Here is a 16,335-nt window from a genome sequence, read left to right on the forward strand (position 1 = left end):
CTTACTGGCTGACTCTGGGAAGACCACTATCTAGAAAGGGGAACTTGTGATATGCGTATCTGAGGTGACAGAAGCAAGGAGGGCCTGGATTTTACCCAGGGAAAGTCGAGGGAGAGGGAGAGTGTGGGGGAGGGGAAGAACTTCTGATCAGCAAGTACGCTTCACGGGGTGAGTGTCTCCCACCCCTGCTGGTCCCTTTGCCTTGAGGACAGAAGAAGATGAGAACTTAGCCATCAGTGTAACTGACACACTGAGTGATCAGTGAATGTTTCCAGTTTGTCTTAGTTGCGAGGACAGTGGGTGCCACCAGCTCAGCCACTGTGAAGACGGAGAGCGTATTGGGCACACACATGCGGGATGTGGGTCCTGCGGCCACAGCCCCTCTCCAGGCTCTGTCAGGGAAGGGTAAGAAACTGACAGGTGTGCAGAGGGAAGGGTTCTTTGGAGTGAGTTCTTCGCCTGGGAGAAAAATGTGCTGTGATGTTTCCCCTTCCTTCTTCCCAAACTGGGTGAGGAGGGCAGGCGAGGACCCTCAGGTAGCATGGGAGGCAGTGGCCGCAAGAGTGCTGTCTGCATGCCCAGCAAATGACCCAGTTCCCACCAGCACAAAAGATGCTTAGAGTTCTAGGGTCAACTCAGGCTTCTCTTTTGGAGGACACATTTTTGTGTGGAAAAGAGCAAAGGCAAGAAGCCAGCAGGGTGATGCCAGAGAGGCCACAGGGAGGAGAAAAGGCCACAGTGAGGATGGCCTTTTCCTGGGTCATCTGGGAAAGGCCTGCCCAGAGGCAGAGGCAGCCCCAGCACAGGGGCTGTGGGGGAGTGAACCTCCAGAGCACAGGCCCAGGAGGGTGGCATGAGTGTTAATCCCAGAGCAAGGCCCTGCCATCAGGCCTAAGACCCTGCAGAGGGCGCCACAAGGGGATGCTTCAAAGCCCCTGAAGGCAGTTGCCCCACAGATGAAAGAGCCAGGGACTGAAATCTCAGAGGGCACCGACTGTAGACCTCAATAGTCCCCGTCCAGACCTTTCTCACCCCTTTATCTTTCCTGTACCCTAGAGCTGCTGTCGTAAGCCCGGAAAGGTCAGAAGCAGCAGAGTGAGGGCTGGGTTAGAGGAGGAGGAGAAGAGGGAGGTGGAGGAAGGGAGAAAGAAGCTCAACTCCCTCCCCCACTTACTTTCACCTTCTTTCTTCTGCAGGCCTAGGGTAAGGGGTGGGTGGGTGTGGGAGAAGCTTTGGATGAGAAGTTGAAGTTTTGATATGAATCTGGACTAGTCTCCCAAATGTCTGAACATGAGATTGTTATAATACCTGAAAGGAACCAGGAGAGCTACGGGATTTGCCTGAGATATCATCAAGGGTGATGTCATCAAGAAATCCAATATGCTATGATTGAAGACAGTGGTGGTGACAAATAAAGCAATTTCCTGATGGCACCCTTCCGCATCTGTCCCACTGCGAATGCTGATTTCACCTAATGTGTGTTCTCCTTTTTTACAAGGGCAAATGACAGAGCTGAGCTCTATTACAAATCCAGCTTTTAAATGTGGACTATTCATTGTGGCATGCCTGTGGGCCACATTTTGAAACAGAATCTCCAGATGGAATCAGCTGTTAATGGAGCTTCCTCCCAGGAATGTCTGAGACCGTTTCTCCTTTTCCAGCTCTGCTTCCCATCATCACATGGCCCTCTCACCTCCTGTCCCCTCATCCCCTACCTGTCACCTAAGTTTTCTTTGCCATATCTAACAAGACCAAATCTACTAAGACCTTATCTAATATCTAGAAAATATTTCATGATTCTCCAAGAATCTGCAGTGACATCGATATGTGAATGGTTTTCCATGAACAAATTAAACATATTATTTTCCTAAAAGGGACATGAATTTAGATGAGATTCTGCATGGTGGCTGTGTGGACAGTTCATATATCCATGGAGATTCAGTGTGGCCTTTTTATTTCTTCCTCATCACTGCAACACTGTGGTTAAGGAAGTGACCCTCCAGGTCCTGACAGGTGGCTCCTAGGTGTGGAGAGGAAATGGGGGAGGTGGGGGGGTGACAAGGTGGTAAGCTTGGACCGTACATCTCAAAGAGCTGTCTGTGGGTCCAGGTCCCATCTTTTCTGACCTCCCCTATGGATTCTGAGAGGCTCTGTCTGGGAAGAGGGCAGTCATACTCACTCTTCATTGACAAAGACGAGTTCCAGAGAAGGTTGGCTGTTCTTTACATCCAGACCTACGAGTAGCAAAGAAAAGCAGTATGTGAGAGGTGGAGGCTGGGGCTGACCCTGTGGGTTGGAGCGTAGCTCAAGGGCTTAGGGCGGGGATGGGGCATGTGGAGTGGGTGACATTTCTCCTTCCCTTTGCTCTGTGAATAGAGTGGGGCTCATGGATGCAGACTGACCCCAGGGTTTTGTAGTGGTCCTTGAGCATTTGGGGGCAAAGAGCAGTGTGTACCCTCGAACATTTAGGGGAAAAGAGTCCATAAGTGAAGGAGGAAGGAAGAGCCAGAACAGGGAGTTCAGGGAAGCTTCAGAGTCCAAGAGCTGGGGTGGGAAAGAGGAGAGAGGGAAGAGGAAGAGGAAGGTGGGGGCATGGCTGAGGGGGTCCTGGGGTGGGCACCAAGTTGGGCAGTCTCCCCAGAGGAGCCAGGCGGGAGGACCCCAGGGGAGGTTGGAGGAGCAAAGGAGAGATGAACTCCAGCAAACTGTACTGATAGGTTTGGCCTCTTCGGTGTTGGAGTTGGCCGCCACGAGCTGCTCGTCCTCAGCACTGACCAGCTCCTGCAGCACGGCCTCCACGATGGGCATCACCATGGCGGTGGTGGAGGTGTTGGACAGCCACATGGACAGCAATGTGGTACAGCACATGAAGCAGAGCAGCAGCCTGGAAGGCAGGGAGGGTTGGGGCAGAGTGTCCACAGAACACATATCCCTGCGGCCCCACAGTGGGCCTGCTGCCATCCTGCTGGGGCTGGTCTAGACAGATGTGGCTGGAAAGGTAGGCGATTGTCCTGCAGGGTGCCATTCAGCTCTGTACTCCCAGTGCTTGGCACAGCATAAGTATTAAAGCAATACTTGTTGAATGAATGAATGACACTTCATGGACTAGCGGCCTTAGCCAGAAAAAAGTCCTTAGTGAAGCTCTGGTAGTAGTGCCACAGGGTATAGACTCACCGTTGCTTTTCTGTCTCTGCTGACATTGGCTGGAGCTTGGCGGTGATGTGTGTTTGTGTGTGGAAGGGAATTCTTTGCCCTCGCAGTCAGTAATTCTGTAGTGCTACGGTACTCCTTGCTTTGCTGCCAAGTCACCATAGTTATCAGTGACCCAATAGAGATGAATGTTTGGAGCTCACAGTTCCGCCCACTACCTGTAAACATGCTGAAGGGATAGCCCCCAAAGTCACAGAAGTGTCCCCGTCACTGTTTGTGTGCACTTTTCCAGCTGACATTGTAAAGCGTCAACACTTGGAGAAAAACACTAACAAGGATAACCTTCCAATTATTTCTCTTTGGCTTTGAGAACATTGTGCAATATGTGCCTGTACAGACATGTCCTAGTTTCCATAAGATAAGCCAATATAAAGACTACTGTGTTTATTATTTTAGGTGGAATTACTGACTTTGCACAATTTGGGGACAGTGCGTTTATCATGTGGACTCCGTCAGCTGACAGAGACATGACTTTGCCGATTCTGTACCCACACAGGTAACTGCCTCGGGGGGTGGCAACTTGCTGACTGATGTAAATAGGGAGGAGTGGAAATATGAGAGGATAAAAATTCTTGCCCGGGCACAGTGGCTTATGCCTGTAATCCCAGCACTTTGGGAGGCCGAGGAGGGTGGATCACGAGGTCAGGAGATCGAGACCATCCTGGCTAACACGGTGAAACCCTGTCTCTACTAAAAAATACAAAAAATTAGCTGGGTGTGGTGGCGGGCACCTGTAGTCCCAGTTACTTGGGAGGCTGAGGCCGGAGAATGGCATGAACCTGGGAGGCGGAGCTTGCAGTGAGCTGAGATCGCGCTACTGCACTCCAGCCTGGGCGACAGAGCAAGATTCTGTCTCAACAAGAAAAAAAAAAAATTGAAGAAGAAGAAAAAAATTCTTGCAGAGAGTACACAGAGATTTTAAAGAGCCACAGAGTCTCCATATGATGTGACGAAATGCCACTGTGTGCCTGGGAGGTTGAGTGTGGGGACAAGATTATTACTGAGCTAGGGGGTGGATTAAGCTGTAGTTAGCAGACCTGTTTGACAATCTGGGAGACAGGAACATGCTTTTAAGTATAACCTATAGTCATCTAAATGACTCGTGTTGAGAACCAATGCTATATTTTTTATTTGTATTTACATTGACTTCCATAGGAGTCAGGGCAGCTTACATAAAATATAGCAAGTAAGTTGTAAACTAGGAGGAGGTGAGCAGGATATTCCAAAAGGGAAGGTACAGGCAGGGGAATCCAAATGGAGCATCAGTGAAGCTAACCCAAAACTCAACCTTGACACCGCAACACATTCCCCGAGGGTGGGACCCCGTCCTGCATCACAGTCAAATGCAGTGTCTCTAACTGGGTCTGTGGTCTGAACTGATGACAAAAACTCAGGGTGGATGGGAGGAAACATTCATGTCTCTTTCAGTGACAAAGGAGAAGACAGGCACTTCCCCTCCAGCCTGTTCCCTGATACACAGGAAGCAGGTTGGGAAACAATTTCTATTGGTCCATCCTGTTTTACCTAATGGGACCCTATATGTTGTAAGCTGCTGCCCTTGCAGCCTAGGTCAATGGGTAAGTTCTTTGGATAATGATAGCAAGGTCACAGGCTCAAATTTCTACTCCATGGCCCTCTCCCTTGACGGGTCCTATGGCTCTGATGTCAGCCCGTCCCTGTTGGTGAAAAAACAGGCTGAAGTGGACATCCACAGTGACCTGAGACCACTGTCCTCGTGGCACACTGGGAGCTAGAAGGATGCACTATAGCCTGGCATCCCAAATAAGACTTACATGCCCGGCTTGGCTCCCGCCATCAAGACCATGCGCAGAGCGATGCGCTTATGCAGGTTCCACTTCTCCACGGCAGCGGCCACGCAGATGACCCCCACCAGCAGCAGCGTGGTGTTCTTGAAGTACTCCGCCGCCACCTGTAGGGAGGCCAGGCAGGTCAGCCACCCTCCTGGACCAAGGACCCAGGGCCCAGCACCAGCTGGGAGAATGGGCCATACCCAATCAAACCTGTTCTCAATCAAAGAAGCTGGCGAACAGGAAGCAGGGAGGTGACGATTATCGAAATAGCCGACCATCCTAGAGTCATATCTACTGAGCGTTCACTGTGGGCAGGCACTGGGCTGAGCACTTTACAAAGATTATTTCATTCAATCTGGCCAGTAACTCTAGAGGATAGATATTCTTCTCCATTTTGGAAAACATAAAACCACTGTATTTAAATATGATGTGGATATGATTTTAAAGAATAAACACATATAATTTTATATTGATCTTTTAAAATAACCCTAGGTTTCTCCCCAAACCTAATTTTTAATGTTTTTAGAAAACATTAGAAAATTATTTTCGTTTCATTTCTATTAGAAAATTAATACATGCTCGGTATGGAAAACTTTAAAATACAGAAAAAGTTAAAGACAACATTACCCTTAATCATGCTACTGTTAATAGTTATAGTTTCTTCCATTTTTCCTATATCTATATAGTTACATAAATGGATTTATACAGTATGTAAACTTTTATATCTTACCTTTTTTCATTTAACATAATATCCTCATCATTTTTTTTGAGAGTCTCCTTATTTTTTATTTTTTTGAGACAGAGTCTTGCTCTGTTGTCCAGGCTGGAGCGCAGTGGCGTGATCTCAGCTCACTGCAACCTCCGCCTCCCAGGTTCATGCCATTCTCCTGCCTCAGCCTCCCGAGTAGCCGGGACTACAGGCGCCCACCACCATGTCCGGCTAATTTTTTTTTTGTATTTTTTGTAGAGATGGGGTTTCATTGTGTTAACCAGAATGGTCTCAATCTCCTCACCTCGTGATCTGCCCCCCCTTGACCTCCCAAAGTGCTGGGATTACAGGCGTGAGCCACCACACCCAGCCTTAATTTTAAAAATTTAAATAATTCCCAATAATTCTCAAGTTCCAATGAATTCCAAAAATGAAAATAGTACAAGGCATACCTATACATTCTTTTTTTTTTCCTGAACCATTTAAGGGTAAGTTACATACATTTTGGCTGGTCCTTTCCCCCTATATACTTCAGTGTTTATTTTCCTTTCTTTTTTTAAAAAAAAATTTGAGACAGGGTCTCACTCTTTCGCCCAGGCTGGAGTGCAGTGGCATGATCACAGCTCACTGCAGCCTTGACCTCCCAGGCTCAGGGTATATTTTCTAAGAATAGGGATTTTCTCTTCCTTAGTAGCCACAATACCAATTATAAGCTCCTTTCTACTTTTTAATTTAATGATGGGAAAGTTGAGACACAGGGTAGTTAAAAAGATGTTTCACATGTTTGAGGTTCATGGACCAAATCTTTGTTGATTCTCTCACTTGGAACGTTCTCTCTTTCCATCTCTGCCTGTACATTCCAATCAGATTTTGAAGCCCAGTTCAGGCCTGGCACCCTCTTGTGGCCCTAGTCTCTGACTCCAGAACATTCCTCCTGGGCACCATTAATTCCACACACCGCAGAGCACTTGGAGCAATGCTTGACTGATTGCTTTCTGCTTGTACTGTTGTCCGTTTATTTTTGTATGTGTACCTCTCTTGTCTCTCAACTAAATTTTTTGGCTGTGAATGGTTCCCTTCTATACATTTTAACACCCAGTAGAATAATATGCAAAAGTAGAGGCTCAATAAATATTTGTCACATACATGAGAATTGCTTCCAGCTGGAGGAACCATGACAGAAATTGAGAGGAAAAGATATAGAAAAGATTAACTTCTAATTGAAAAACCCTCTTGAAGTGAGAAAACAAGAACATTTTTAACTGCAGCAAAAATAAAAATTCAACAGGAAAGGAAATATATAGTAAAATACATAGCATTTGAAATAATATGTACATAATCATACTAAGTTTGATTACTGAATTAACAAAAATTGTGATATCAGCATATTGGGAGGATGGTCATGGAAGGCAAAGTAGGGGATGTAAAAGAAAAAATGTTCCTGGGACGTGGAGCTTGCAGTGAGCTGAGTTCGCGCCACCGCACTCCAGCCTGGGCAACACAGCGAGACTCTGTCTCAAAAAAAAAAAAAAAAAAAAAACAGAAAAAATCTTCATCTGCTATAACAAGAAGTCAACTGATAAACGCTTAAAGTGAGAACTCGAGGACTAATATAAGAATATCGTATAGGAATGGAGCTTAATGACAGAAGAAGCTGTTAACAAAGTTACAAGTTATTGACTCTGAGGGTGGGGTGGGACTTGCTAGGGGGAGAAGTGGAAGGGATGAGAAAGAGACTGCTGACTTTTCATTGTAAGCGTTCAGTATTAAAGTCTCTGATTTTTAAACTTTGTGCACGAAACACTTTGATAACATCAAAACCAAAATAAAGGCAGGCTGCTCCATCTCCCTTTCTTTTGCCCCGTGGACATTTCAGTGCCTCTGGTTGATGAGGGTTGTGTAGGAGAAGGGACATCTGCTCTCTCTCTGATCATTTCCTGGGAGGAAGAGCCCCTGCTTCTGGTTAACCTAGTTCTTGTCTCCAAGCCCATTCCTCAGCGGACTACTGTCACGAATGCCCCCTGGGGCCAGGGAAGGCCCACTGCTCTGGACAGCTTGTGACTCCATGGCAGAGTCCACTCTAAGAGGGCGGTGGTCATGGTTGGGGGGGGTAGGGTAGGGTAGCTTTGGGGGATGGGTTGTGGTGGGGGGAAGCAGCCCCCTAGGGGGGAGCGGGAGGCGCTGCAGGATTGTCCTAGGGAAGCGGCTGAACTTGGGGGTCAAGGGCCTTTCTCACTGCCTGGTTACTTTCCCAGGCTTCCAGGAGTTGGCTTTGTGGCACAACCGGAGCTTTATTTTCTTGTCTACCGAGGAGAGAAACCCACAGAAGATGCGGGACTGTTGTGGGAGATGGTCTTTCCACCAACCCCATGACACAACCCTGCGAAGCTTTTTCAGTCAGTGCAACTGGGGTTACTCTCCCCAGGGACTGACTGACAACAGCTACGTTTTCTGCCTCTTTAGCATATCCCATTCTAGAACAGCGGTTTGGCTGTGATGGCCTTTTAGGAGACTCAGTGCCTAAATGACAGGTAGGCCACTTTCTCTGGGTTCCACTTGGAGGCAGAGGAAAGGAACCAAGAATATGGAGAGGCTTCTAGTGTCGGCATTTTGCTGGTTGCATTCACTTTCTAATTTGAACTCCACAACAAGTCCTATGAAGCAGCACTATCTGTATCTCAGTTTACTGATGAGAAAACTGAGGGTTTAAGGAGCATCTCTCAGGTCATAGCGTAAGGGCAGAGGCAGGATATCAATGCAGGGCCATCTGAATCCAAAGCCTCCTAGACCGCCTGCCACACCGTGAGCTGGCTGGAAACCCCCCATCCGATTCAACTCTAAGGGGATTTTCTTGGTCTCCCAGACAGCATGAGCTGGCACACATTGCTTGTCTTGTTTTTGTTTGTTTGTTTGTTTTTGTTTTTTTTGAGACAGAGAGTTGTTCTGTGGCCCAGGCTGGAGTACAGTGGCGCAGTCTCGGCTCACTGCAACCTCTGCCTCCTGAGTTCAATTCTCCTGCCTCAGCCTCCCAAGTAGCTGGAGCTACAGGTGCTTAGAAAAACTAAGGAAATCACCTCAGTGAAACCACTACACCTGCCTAATTTTTTTGGATTTTTTTTTTTTTTCAGTAGGCATGAGCTTTAACCACGTTGGCCAGGCTGGTCTTAAACTCCTGACCTCAAGTGATCTGCTCATCTGAGTCTCTCCCAAAGTGCTGGGATCACAGGCATGAACCACTGCACCCAGCCCACTGGTACACATTTTTAATCTTCATTTATAATCGCAGTCCTGACATTGGCCTTAAATGCCCCGGCCAGAGCCAGTCTGAGCTCCAGGCCCAGCTTCAGTGGGATATTGGCTCTGTGCTGGGGGTTTGGTGGGCTCAGCTTTATTCTCATGTCTTTCCTGCTCCCTCCTAAGTGATACCATGTGCTCGGGAGACATGGCCTGGGGCTCAGGATATGGTTTGTAATCCAGAGGTAACGTCACTGAGTGGGGAAGAGGGAGGACTCTGGAGTCAGCCAGGAACTCTACTGCGTGACCCCTAAATAAGTTATTTGGCCTCTCTGGGCTTCATGTTCTCATCTAAAAAACAACAACAACAAAAAGGAAGGTTTTGTGAGTCCCTACCTCATAAGGTTATTAAATGACACGTGCAAACCAGCTGGCATGGCCCGCCACATTGATGGCCAGGATCCCTGGTGACTCTTCCTGTTGTGAAGTACTCCATCTAAAGGCTGACCTGGTTTGAGGCCATTAGCACACAGAGTGGGCTCATCCGTGCACAGAGCAAAGCCACAGGGCTTTTTCATTTCAGAAATTAAAATTCTGTTCAGTGGTGCTGTTTGTTAGTTTTCTAGCCCATTGATTTTTCTTTCACAATAACACCTGGGTTATTCAGAACCTCCCAGGGAACACCAGACTTCCAGGATTCTCGAGGATGACTGTAATTGTTTTCTAGAGTGTGCTGCAGATTTCCTGCCTTTATCAACAGGGCCCGTGCATTCTCCCCGGCTTCTTGTGAGACACGTGCCAACTCTCCCCAGCTTCTTGTGAGACACATGCCAACTCTCCCCATCATAGCCTCAGCCCAGGGAGCCCCTTATCGCCCTTGCCCTTGACTAGCTGTCCAGGCTGCTGGTCCTTCTCTGGTCCCTGGGTCTGTGTTTTGCTGGTTTCCCGTCTCATTCTTAGGCGGCTGCAGTTTCCCAATGTGAGGATGTTTGCCATTAGCATTCCCTTCCCCGTTTTCTAATTTCCCAGACTCATATCCTGTGAGCTGGGAAGCCAGATAATGAAGCTTGTTAGAGTCATTTGTAAAGAGAAGTTAGATTCTAAGTGGCTGTTCCTCCCCAGGAGTAAAGTGCATGGATGTTAGGACGTTTGCATTGGTGGTTTGATTGCTTTTTCTGCTTTTCTGCTCTGTGGTTTTTCTCAGTATGCCACATCACTGAACTTGGAGAGCAGAGGTGTTTCTGGACTGTGTTATAGGAAAGATGGGCTCAAGGAGGTCACCCTGACAAAGAATAGCTATAGCAATCTTGGGCTGTGAAGTTCAGACGAGTTACCTGCTATTGGACAAGCTAATGAACCTCTGTACCTCTGTCACCAATTCTTTAAAGGGCCAATAGTGATGCTACATAGTTAATTTAATCTGCTGTGACATGGGCTTTACATGTAAGATAATGCAGGTGGGCTCTTACTTGTTTTAATTGTATTTTTTTAAAATTTTATGTATTTTTTGAGACAGAGTCTCACTGTGTTGCTTAGGCTGGAGTGCAGTAACATGATCTTGGCTAACTGCAACCTCAGCCTCTCAGATTGAAGCGATTCTTGTGCCTCAGCCTCCCCAGTAGCTGGGATTCCAGGCACCCATCCACCACTGCGTCCGGCTAATTTTGTAGTTTTAGTAGAGACGGGGTTTTGCCATGTTGGTCAGGCTGGTCTTGAACTCCTGCCCTGAAGTGATCCGGCCGCCTTGGCCTCCCAAAGTACTGGGATTACAGGTGTGAGCCACCGTGCCCAGCCTCATCTGAACAATTTTGCAGTGAAATTCTCTGAACCCTGGGAGCAGATACCTGGCCTGGCTCCCACTCAGTGCTAGGCTAAGCCCCGCCAGGGCTGAAGCCCCCCAGGACTCCATTCCAGTGAGTGTCCAAGCAGCGCAGCCAAGCCAGCAGTGTCTCCTCTCCACCTTCCCTGGGGGCAGGAATGCTGTTTCTGCTGGGTAAGCCCCCAGCAGGGGCTCAGACACCCTTCTCATCACCTGATTTGCATTCCTGGTTCCATCTGTTTTATATATTGAGTCTTCTAAGATTTGGTTTAAAGAAAAGTTTTCGTTGCTTAAAAAAACATTCTTTGCAAATCCTGCCCTAGAGAAGTCTAAAGTAGAGAGACCCAGATGGGTGCTGGCATGACCCAGAAGCTGGCCCAACTCCTGCATGACTGGAGACACTGATTCATACCCACCACCAACCCTGCCCCAGTTTCTTCTTTGGGACTGTATGAACTACCAAGATGGGGAAGCTGAGGCAGGGGGCTGGGCTCTGAGCCACGAGCCAAGGGGCTGCTGGTCAGGTGGTGGCTCAGAGGTAGCTGCTCCTCCCCACAGAAACATTAGCTTGGTCTCGAAAGACTGCAAGGTCTGTAGGCTCCCACTGAAAGCCCAGTGTGGAGCCCAGCCCTGGGCTGCATCTGGGTGGCTCAGGGTGAGGGCAGCCTGGGGTTCAGGCAGGTGGCCAGCTGGATGTCCAGCCCACATGCCCTCGGGCCCGCATGCGGAGGGCCGGTCAGCCTCCATGGCGAGGAAAGGTGGGAAAGGCAGAGCTGAGAGTGCTTTATGAAATGCCCCCAGGCTTGAACAAACAGAGAAAGTCAGGGTAACGAGTCAGAGGGCAGGAATCTGGCGGGTCAGAAAGATCAGGACCCAGCAGGGAAGCGGATTCATGACAGCCGACTCCAGTGGCACTGGGCGGCAGAGGCTGGTTATCCCAGTGGTCACGGCCTGGACTCCTCTCCTGCCCCTGTAGCCTGGAAGCTGAGTGAGACCGGCCCGAGGCCTGCAGCACAGGGCCAGAGACTGCTGTCTGGGCCCAGGTGAGAGTGTGTGTGTGAGAGTGTGTATATGAAAATGTGTGTGTGTATGTGTGTGTCTATATGTGTGTATTTGTGTATATGTGAGTGTGTATGAGTGTGAATGTATGTGTGTGTGAGGGTATTTGTGTGAGTGTGTGAATGTGTGTGTATGTGTGTGTATAAGTGTATGTGTATGTGTGTATATGAGTTTATATGTGTATGCATGTGAATGTGTGTATGAATATGTATGTGTGTGTCTGTGTGTGAGTGTATATGTGTGTATATGGGTATGTGTGTATGAGTGTGTGAGTGTATGTGTAAGTGTATGTGTGCATGAGTGTGTATGTGAGTGTATGTATGTGTATGTATATGTGAGTGTATGTGCGAGCATGTGTATGAGTGTGTATGAGTGTGTGTGAGTGTATGCATATGTGAGCTTATGTATGTATGAGTGTGCCTGTGAGTGTGAGTGTATGTATATGTGAGCATGTGTATGAGTGTATGTGTATGAGTGTGTGAGAGTGTTGTGTATGTATGTGTGAACGTGTGTATGAGTGTGAGCATGTGAGTGAGCATGTGTGTGTGTATGAGTGTGTCTGTGAATGTGTATTAGTGTGTATGAGTGTGAGCGTGTGTGTATGAGTGTGTATGAGTGTGAGTGTGTGTATGAGTGTGTCTGTGAATGTGTGTGAATGTGTATTAGTGTGTATGAGTGGGTGAGTGTGTATGAGTGTGTATGTGAGTGTGTGTGCGTGCTGGGGAAAGGGTAGAGATAAAGAGCACATGCAATTACTCCCTGAAGTGCACCCTAACCCTGGGCCTCCTGGAGAGCTGTGTGTTCCCAATCCCCAACACCCAACCCATGCTTTCTACTCCACCAGAGAGCCCTGCAGTGCCCACCTCTATGCCATTCTCCTACAGACAGTAAATCTTAGCTAACTTGATTAACACAGGTATCATGCCCAGGCTATAAACTTTGGGAGCAACGCTTTAGAAGGGGCCTGGAGGACTTCAGAGGCAGATATAATGACAGTAAGTGAGAGTCATAGTGGAGTCAAAACAAAAACAGACAAACACAAACCTAAAATGCAGGGCTAAGCCCTGTGCATCAGCAAAGGAAGCATCAGCTGGATGCTCACAAGATCATAGAGGGACCTTAGAGTCCAACCCATCTCCCAAGGCACAAAGTCTATGTCTAGTGTATCTGGCATGGTCATTTGGCTCAGACTTCTAGGGACGGGAACACAAGGACCACACATGGCAACTCATTTCAGAGTTTTCCTTTATACAGAACGGGGAATTTCTTTATGGTGCTCTGACTCTGGTTCTGGTGTGACACTTTGGGCTTGGAGTGTGGAGCCATGGAAGCCTGGACTCATGGAAGCCTGGACTTATGTCCCCTTAAGTCTTCTCTTCATTCCTCATGTGACTCAGGTTCCAGCTTTTTGACATCCTGGCCACCTACCTCTGGATGAGCTCCTTATCCAGAATTTGATAAGGAGCTGGACACATCATTTATTAATTTTTAAAATTAAAAAAAATTTTTTTTGAGATGGAGTCTCACTCTGTCATCCAGGCTGGAGTGCAGTGGTGTGATCTCAGTTCACTGCAACCTCCGCCTCCCGGGTTCAACAGATTCTCTTGCCTCAGCCTCCTGAGTAGCTGGGACTACAGGCATGTACCACCACACCCTGCTAATTTTTTATTTTATTTTATTTTTAGTAGAGACAGGTTTTCACCATGCTGGCCAGGCTGGTCTCGAACTCCTGACCTCAGGTGATCCCCCCGCCTCGACCTCCCAAAGTGCTGGGATTACAGGCGTGAGCCACCGTGCCTAGCCCACAATTTATTAATTCAACAGAAGATTTTGGTCACATTGCCTAGGGGTTAAGAGCTCAAGTTCTGGAATCATTCAATCTTGGATTCAAGTCCTGGCTCTACCACTTAGTAGCTGCATAATCTCGGGTAAGTAAGTTACTTAACCTCTGAACTTCAGTTTCCTCCTCTTTAAAATGAAGATAAAAATAATAGCTCCTTCACGGAGGATTGAGTTATATAGTGTGTGTAAATGACCTCCCACAGTGCCTGGCGTATGGTAAACACTCAGAATTTGGCAGCCACGTTGGACTGATGGTGACTCATGCTGAGCCTGTACTTAGCTGAAAGCCAAGGGTCTTTTTCGCATGAACTGCTGGCATTTATCCTTATTAGACTTCATTTTTTCAGTTTCAGTCCATTGTCTCTTCCTGTCCACATGTCTCATTCTGCCACCGTACATTAGCACCGTACATTAGCCAGCTAGCGCATCCAACTTAGCCATCTGCAAATCTGATAATGTGCCTTTTATATTTTCAACTGCAATCTCACCCCAGTCTGATGCCAACATGTTATTCAAGATTCTTTAGGTTCAGCTGTTCACCCAACCCTCAAGTTACTCAATTGTGCTTTCTCATGGAGCCCACTCTGGCTCCTCCGAGTGAGAAATTCTTTCTTTCCCCCTGGAAATTTTGAAGGCTCCAAGGAAAAAGTTAAATTAGATTTAATAACTTCTGTTTAAAAGACCAAGGAAATTATAAAACCCATTAGAAGGACTGTAATCAAAAATTGGTCAACATGAAGTTTGGGCAGTTGGCAGTGTAAATTTTGTTTATCTAGAACATCCCCTCTTGAGGAGTGGTATAAATCCTCCACAATGCCAGAAATTGAGGCACCATTGCATGGGGCATTCTGTATTTTTCCACATGGTTTATACTTTCTCTCTATTGAAATAGAAACTTCTCCAGGTCAGGAGCCCTTCTGTCATTTTGAATCTCTTATCAGCACCTGAGTCTGAGCTTCGCACACAACTCCTAATACCCACTGGCTGACAAATCATCACTGTAAAAATGGACCATTTATATGTACTTGTGATGGTTAACTTTGCATGTCAACCTGGGTGGACTACAGGGTGCCCAGGTTAAGCGTTGCTTCTGGGTGTTCCTGGATGAGATTGGCATTTGAATCAGTGGATTGCCCTCCACCATGTGGACAGACATCATCCAATCTGTCGAGGGCCTAACTAGAACAAAAGGTGGAGGAAGCGGGAATTTGCCTGCTTTTTCCAGTCTCACTACCTGGGCTGGGACATCTCTCATCTCCTGCCCTGGGACTGGAATCTACACCATTGGCTTCGCTGGTTCTCAGGCCTTTGGACTCACACAGAGTGACAGCACCAGCTCTCCTGGGTCTCCTGCTTGCAGGTGGCAGCTCATGGGATGCTTAGTCTCCATAATTAATCAAGTGAGCCAATTCCCACACACACACACGCACACGCACACACACACACACACACGCTAGTCTCCTCTTGGTTCTGTTTCTCTGGAGAAACTGCAGAACATATCTAGCTTCAGACAGTGAGAGCTCAGATATGAGACTCAAGAGGGGAGAGATGACATTTTGTTTATTTTTGTCACCCTCAGGGTACCTGTATCATCCCATGTTGCACCTGGTAGATCTAGAACTCAGAAAATATGTTTTTCTACATGTTGAATGAATAACATGAGGGAACACAGCCACAGTCCCAGAGTCACACTGATCCTATTCACGTGCCTTCCTTCCCTCACTGAAGATGACATTACTGACACATTGTCAAGAAACACTGCAATCAAGAGCCGTGAATAGAGGTCTGATGCAGGGATGGCGCTGGGCTAGATAGGCCATAGACATTGTACATCCCAGAGAGCATGAACCTTGGTGGGGAGAGCACATGTCTATGAAAAGTTTACATCTGGTGTATCTGATGCACCATTTAAAAGATAAAGACATCAAATAGACTCAAAGAGAAGGGATCAATACTTTCAGCCTTTGGTCATTGAAAGGGCTTCACCAAAGAAAGTAATTGAGTAGGGCTTTAAAGGTCAAAGGAATGGGAGAGAACTTTCCAAAGTGGAAGAATAACCCAAGTCGCAGTAAGAGGATGGTCAAGTAGTAGGTGGGTTTGGGGAATGACAAGGATTTGAGGGCTCCTAAAGAGCACCAGCCCAGCTTCCCCCTATGAGCCATGGCACATTCTGCTGTCACAGTGGTGCACAGGTGGTTGTGGAATAGGTGTTTTTTCTGCAAAGTTAACTGGCTCAGAAAGGGCTATAACCCATGTGCTCTGCCTTACTGGCATTTCCCTCCAATCTGAGCTAAGAAGTTCAGCTAAACAGACTATATTTGGACTAAGCTGCTCCCTGTAGCCCAACTACTAAATATCATCATCAGCCAAAGCCATGTCACCAGGCAGGTGGATTAGGATTTTTCACCTCAAATGATAAGACATGCTTTCTGGCTCCTCCAGCCCCCAGCAATAGGGACACACAGCCCCTCCCTGGACTGTCTTCCTTTACTTCTCACAGAGTCCTGTTACCCTCCCAAGCGACTGCCTCTGCAGACTCTCCTTATGGACAAAGGGGCGTCCCTCGGATAACTGTTGCCCGGCAACATCTCTGCTGTGCCCTTGGAGAAACAGAGACACTGTCTGCTTGAAAGCTAAGGCATGCTGTTGGC

At 47.5% G+C, this 16,335-nt stretch overlaps 1 protein-coding gene across 3 annotated transcripts in view; it reads right to left on the minus strand.

Annotated features, from left to right (window-relative positions):
• Positions 1 to 16,335, minus strand: part of SLC13A4 (solute carrier family 13 member 4) — a 47,408-nt gene that overhangs the window by 21,155 nt on the left and 9,918 nt on the right. For all 3 annotated transcript variants that reach the window (XM_025378768.1, XM_025378766.1, XM_025378767.1), the window contains 3 exons: positions 5,004 to 5,140; positions 2,712 to 2,884; positions 2,180 to 2,234 (listed from right to left, as the gene is read on the minus strand). In XM_025378768.1, coding sequence (XP_025234553.1) covers positions 2,180 to 2,234; positions 2,712 to 2,884; positions 5,004 to 5,140 — 365 coding nt within the window. The remainder of the gene's footprint in view (positions 1 to 2,179; positions 2,235 to 2,711; positions 2,885 to 5,003; positions 5,141 to 16,335) is intronic.

This window comes from Theropithecus gelada, chromosome 3 (genome assembly GCF_003255815.1).
Source record: "Theropithecus gelada isolate Dixy chromosome 3, Tgel_1.0, whole genome shotgun sequence".
Classification (NCBI taxonomy): Eukaryota; Metazoa; Chordata; class Mammalia; order Primates; family Cercopithecidae; genus Theropithecus; species Theropithecus gelada.